This window comes from Dermacentor andersoni, chromosome 8 (assembly GCF_023375885.2).
Source record: "Dermacentor andersoni chromosome 8, qqDerAnde1_hic_scaffold, whole genome shotgun sequence".
In the NCBI taxonomy this organism is placed as follows: Eukaryota; Metazoa; Arthropoda; class Arachnida; order Ixodida; family Ixodidae; genus Dermacentor; species Dermacentor andersoni.
Genome location: NC_092821.1, coordinates 155,703,585 through 155,709,897, shown reverse-complemented (window position 1 = coordinate 155,709,897; position 6,313 = coordinate 155,703,585). Strand labels below are relative to the sequence as shown.

Below are 6,313 nucleotides of genomic sequence, written 5' to 3'. Positions count from 1 at the left end.
ACGCTGCTTAGCGTGCCCAAGGTCGCCCGAACCAAGATACATTTCGAAGAACTGCAATAGCCTCCTTTCTGCCGCAGCTTACGCAAAGGAGATAATCGCAACCAAAAAATTCAATCATGATCTGGTTAGATCGCGATTAAAAATGTGCCACATGACATGTGTATTAGACTTCCATGAAGTTGTGCTACTTCAGCTCTACTTTTTTGAGCTTTTATGACAAGGTCGCTTTTATCAAATTACCGCTTTACCAAATTTTTGGGCTGTCCCGTTCACTCTGTTATAATGAGGGTTTACTCTGTCTGTCTGTGTGCGAGTGTATGTGTGTGCGTGCGTGCCTACCATCATATATGGCATTATATTGCTATGGCTAGCATTTTGTGAAGTCCACTGCCTGTGCTGCAAAGTGCTTTTATGACCCTACACTTATGTGCCAGTGCACCAGCATAGCAAGCCTTGTTCAATAGAGGAATGCTTCCTGCAGTGTACATAGAATGTCAGTGCAGCCTTCTCTTTTGCCATGCAAAGTGGGCTACGCGTGGCCGAGAAGTGACACCGGCACTGCCATTGCAGCTGGAGAGTCCCCCGTAAAATTGAATAAAAAGTTCTTAACCCATTGTGATTGAACAAATTATTATGAGATGCCATTACCAGTGCTGCAGCCATCTGGCGCTCTGTAAAAGGAAGAATAGTGAACGTACAGGTAATGAAAATGAGCAACATTTAAAGAAAATAGCACATTTTAGGCAAGTGTGTCGAAATTACTTTAATTTCATGAAGAAAAGCAGACCCTCAGTCTCGCACAATAAAACATAACCCATTATATCGTCCTGCTACAGAACCCAATCTGCATGCGACACACTATGCTACAGTCTGCATGGTATGCAGCATTCAACCCACGATGCTTCCAACATGTGATCTCTCCAAAGTGACAAAAAAGTAGAAGAGGAAAAGAAAGACAAGAACACATTGCTACCGACCAGCGGCTTGTTCCCATTGTTCTTATTTTTGTTTGACCTAAAAAAAAGAACACATGCTTGAACCCAATGATAACAACACAATCTTCACAATGAGAAAGGAGATTGAACTTGGTCACTTTCCTCAATTTTTTTTATGTGTGAGAAATGCCTATCACAGAATGTTACCGAAGAAGAACAAACATGCACACAACAAGCGGGGGACGGGAAGTGTCACCAGGAACATTGCACAACCGTTAGTCAAAGATGGTTCATTCTGGTTTCTTGGTGCTGTCGGCTAGGGCTGCTGAGTTGCCGACTATCTTCAAGGTACGAAGTACATAGAAGATGGCGTAGAGGCAGCAGCCAAAGCTTGCCACAAAGGTGCCAATGAAGAACAGTATGCCAGCAGTGACAATCACACCGAATGTGATCAGGGTGCCTGAAATACATCATACAAAAACAATTCAACATCTAGAAGCAGCCAAATGACATCGCACTTCCAAACAGAAGTATTACTTATTGATAGGGGTGTCCAAATACTGAATTTTTCAAAATCAAGTTGATTACAAATACTTTTGAAAGAATGGGGCCTTCAAATATCAAACTGAATACTGAGCACCTTTACATGTCTAACAGTGCACAATATAAATGTATAAAGGAAAAGTGGAAAGGAAAACTTACTGCCATTAATGAGACATTAAACAAGAAACAATAAATCAGCTTGAACTGACGAAGTATCTATTCAGAAATATATTTTCATTAATTTCGCATGAAGAGGTCAATTAATAGAAAAAAAAAATGAAGGCCAAGCTTCCACATTTCATTGCTTTTGCCGTTGTTTTCATATCAGTATGAGTTATTGTGATTATTTCAAACTCCTGCTTAACCCAAATTCTTTTTATTCATTGAGCATTTGATTAACAGCATTTGAACAATCACTCATCAGGCATTTTGATCCTATCTTGAGTGCACACGGTAGTGGTGATTTTTGTCTATTTGTTAATCTTTGTTCTCGTTTTCCTCACCATGCAACAGTCGCAGCACATTTGCTTATCAATGTGCTTATTCAAAAGCACGTCTGAGCAATAAACCAAAGTTGCAGTTCGGCATGTCCATGTCCTCATGAGTTATGTTTGTGTGAACGTGTTCTTCTACCAAGTGCACTGCTTCACCAAACCATGGATCAAGAACTACCCCATCAGTACCTATTAAGTTCATTCCACTGTTTGCAAACTTGAAAAGTTATGGGGTTTTACGTGCCAAAACCACTTTCTGATTATGAGGCACGCCATAGTGGAGGGCTCCGGAAATTTTGACCCCCTGGGGTTCTTTAACGTGCACCTAAATTGTTTGCAAACTTGGCTGTTCCTTGTGGACACGTGGTGTACAGGCGGGCATCCAAGTATTTTTTTTTCAAGGGAGGGGGAAGGGGTGTGTGACCTTGAGATGATTGCACAGATACTTATGATCAATAATAATTATAATAAATTTATTCATGTCCCAGTCAGCATTCTAATGACACATTTCTTTTATAACCAAGAAGCATTGGCACTCAAGCATGCTGCTTTACTTCTGTGCTGGCCTTGGTGCAACTGATTCTCTGAGGCATACAGAGACTGCAAACTAATGCAGCTCTATATCAGTTGTGGCTGGATATAAAAGAAACAGAAATATTTTGAAGTTAAAGTATACAGGGCAGCTGTGTGCGCTCCGATTGTGAAGGTCCAGTATAGTCGACGTCCAACAGGATCTAAAACAAATACAGCTCATGAGGGCCAACTTGCGACACTAAGTGCATTTTCTTTTAACAGAAATACACCTTACTTGTGACATCAATATTAATAGAACCTTGCCTTTGGTCTACCAAGCGCATGCTCACATGCGTTCTACATGGACCCAATTGGTATGCCAGACGGGCGCATACCAGCGTTTCAGTGCTCATGCAGCGGGGGACACCCCGTATGAAGCAGCGAGGTGGACAGTGTCCCTCCAATATTATTATTATTAATATTTTTTTTTGTTGCCATATAGGTTGGCGGGTAGAGCAGAGTCCGATATCCATGCCAGCCTTTTTTCCGGCAAGTTTTTTTGCATGCTGGCAGGTAAACCTTGTCGCTACAGAGTAAAAGAACAGTAACAGCTGGGAAGGACATTGTGGTAAAAAATAACGTACAGCGCAAAGGACAAGGACTGCAAGAGACGACATACACAGTGCTGCGACATACACAGCGCTTTGTGCCTTTTGTCATGTGTTGTGCGCCGGCGCTGTGCGCACAAATATTAAAGTGGGAGTCGGAAAATCTGGGCATCCCCCTCGATTTGCACATGGGTGTATGCAGACTTCACATATCCAGTGGTCATAGCAGCCAAGAGCATTTTGTAGTAGATTTTGTAGCAGGAAAAATGATGATTTGAAGCAGATTTTGCCGCACTCAACAATGACTTTTCTGAATGGCTATCTACAGGACACTATCGCTATGCGTCAAAAGGTTCCAGAGTACCTGTGTACATCATTGCAAATATTTTCAACAAAGATAATCTGTGCATGCGACCCCTCATGAACGAATTACAACCATCACACGGCTAAAGCAAGTCAACCAGCATGCTTGAAGAAGAAAGTACTGTGCACACCCAACGGTAAAGCACGACACACTAAGGCGCACATAACTCATGGCAATACAGTCATGTGGTATACACAATGACCATTTGAGCAGTTTTGTTGTAGGCCTAAAGACATCTCGCTATGCAGAAGGGTTGAAATCCGGGCCAATTGGTACATAGTTGAAGGAAAAAACCAGTCACAAAACACAAAGAACAAGAGGAGAGGTTCACACCAGTCGTTGTGGTGTGAACCTCTCCTCTTGTCCTTTGTGTTTTGTGACTGGCTTTTTCCTTCAACATCTAGCTAGTAAAACAGGAGAGCTACAAATGCACTGCATTATGAGCACACACAGATAAATGCAACATAGCAAATCAGCTAATAACATCCCAGGGGGTAAAAGTTTCAGTTTGCTGAGTGCACCATGACACAGCCACCATGCCGAATGCGCGAAGTGCGCGTTGTCGGGTGAGGGACACCCATCTCGCCACGGACATGCCGCCGATACAAAGCAGGAATGTGGGCCTCTTCGTCTCTACAATCACTCTCTCTCATGCCAACAAGCATAATGTGCCAAGCAAACACTATGCCTGACCTCCTAAACTGCACACTACCTGCAAATATGGTGCATAGTTTCTAAATGGCTCACCATGAACATGGACAAGTGCACTGGATTGGATTAGCTGAGTGACCCTTTAGCTCATTTAGCTTTTATTAATGGAAGGAGATGCGACGGTGCTCTTAGCATAGGGTGGTGGTGACTGCCACCTGACCTTCCCCACAACTTCTCTTTGCAGCGGCCTCCGATATTGCACACCGCAGCTCATCCTGGAGAAGCTTTGGAGCAGTATGCAAAGGTTCCTTTGCGTGCCCAAACCCGTTTGCGCATGCAAAATATAAACACTCTAATGACCCCTTTAGTGGCAGCGTCTGTGCTCAGGGGCCACTGAATTCAGTGAACATGTGTAATCTTCCATAAAAACATCAATTTTCAAGCCACCCTAGGAACATCTTCAACCAATAACTGTAGCTCATAATGTCTGATTACGGTATTTACCCGGTTATAATACGCACCCTTTCTTTTTCTTTTTTCTTCCAGGAACATTGGGCCAGTGACTGCCTGCACTGTGCAATCTGCCTTTTTCATGTTCCTGTGCTGTCCTCTGCAGGACGCCACTGGAAACGTTGTGGGAGGGCGCTGGGGCTTTTACCGGTTGATTTGTGTACCTGTGCCCATGCCGAGTGCACGTCGGTTGTGCATTTCGCGGATCACAACTATTAATGGCTTATCCGGTGTAGCATGTTGTTCCTGGAAGTCATGGAGCGCTCACCAACTACTGGGTGAGCAGGCCTGAGTGCGCTGTGGTGTTAACAGTGCTGCCCATAAATGCACACCGAGTTCCATTGGCCAATGCGGTTGCCTTGGAATTTGTTATCACTGATGTCTGCTCTTACACATCGCTTTTGTATTCCTTTTACACATTCTTTACATATTTTGCATATTCAAGAAACCTTTGAGTGCAGCCTTTCACGTTGGATTTGCCGAAGTGGTGAATTTGTTTACATCGACGCCTACAGCTACAGAGCATTGCTAGCTGTGAATATTGCGAAAATGGCCCATCGATGATATGAAATAATGTCAAAATGTTGCAAAACATTCATATCTGCACATAAGAGCTGCGTTGTTCTACCCTGAGACGAGTCAATATGAGCGGCCGAGCAACTTAAACAACAGCCACTGCATTCCAGACACATATTACGTGGTGTAATTACTGATTCTTGTTTTTATGTAACGTCATGATACTTACAGTTTGCACATGCCATAAAGTATTATTAGAGAAAACTGTGCTCTGCATAACCCATGTAGCATTTATAGGCTATCTAGTTCTTTAGCGATAATGCGGATGCCATCATTGACACCGTTGGTAACTTTAGCGAGGCAACTGTTTATGCTGCTGTACCAAATGCACCGTCTCTTATTTCCCATTTGACGCAAAGGCAAACAGTGCATCTCTGGAATGAAGAAATGTGTCATCATAACAACACGTACAGACCCACCCACCTACGTAATGAATGCAACCGGCAGCCTTCAGGAATGATGACGGACAGATGTTGGCACAGCGCTGGGTCACTGCTTCCCGCTTATCGTGTACGCGCCGTGAGAAGTAAAGAGTAGTTATCAAATTGCTACAGGGCCATAACTGGACTATAAAAGCAGTTTCCTTCATCATAACTGCTTATGTTTAAGTTCAGGTCTACCGGTAGCGGGTGCACGAACTCGGCGGGGCCAGGCCCAACCCAACCTTCGTTAAACAGGATCAATACTGGTTCAAACTTCATGTGCACAGCTAGAGAGGACTGAAGCTCCTGCATTTTAACTTCGAAGCCACGTTTTGACCTTTTGAGTGCTAATAACTATATATACAAGGAAAGGGGCACTGGCTATCGCATTATCGGTTCGACGGCCAATCGCGTTAAGTTCGGTCGAGCAATCATGGTCGGCACGCTGATTTTGTCGGTGCTGTCGACAAGAAAGCCCGTCATGCTACAATAACTCGCGCCTGTCGGTTGCATCGTTGTCGGCCTGTTGCGATAAAACGGTCTCATCGAATCACTGTGCTGAACAGTTAGCCAATCATTGGTGTCAGCGTCTTTTCGGTCTCGTTTGTCTCGTATTGACCCAGTGTTACCATGCCTTAAACGAGTACGTGAACTCAGGCACGCACTGCCACCACCAGCAAGAGAGGGTCCACACTGC

General features: G+C 43.9%; 1 protein-coding gene across 5 annotated transcripts in view; it reads right to left on the bottom strand.

The window, feature by feature from the left end:
• Window positions 1–745: 745 nt before the first annotated feature.
• The window catches only part of LOC140219914 (uncharacterized), a 45,621-nt gene continuing 40,053 nt past the window's right edge, over window positions 746–6,313 (bottom strand). For all 5 annotated transcript variants that reach the window (XM_072290090.1, XM_072290091.1, XM_072290093.1 and 2 more), the window contains exon 3: window positions 746–1,395. In XM_072290090.1, the coding sequence (XP_072146191.1) occupies window positions 1,226–1,395 (170 nt within the window). In that variant the 3' untranslated portion in view covers window positions 746–1,225. The remainder of the gene's footprint in view (window positions 1,396–6,313) is intronic.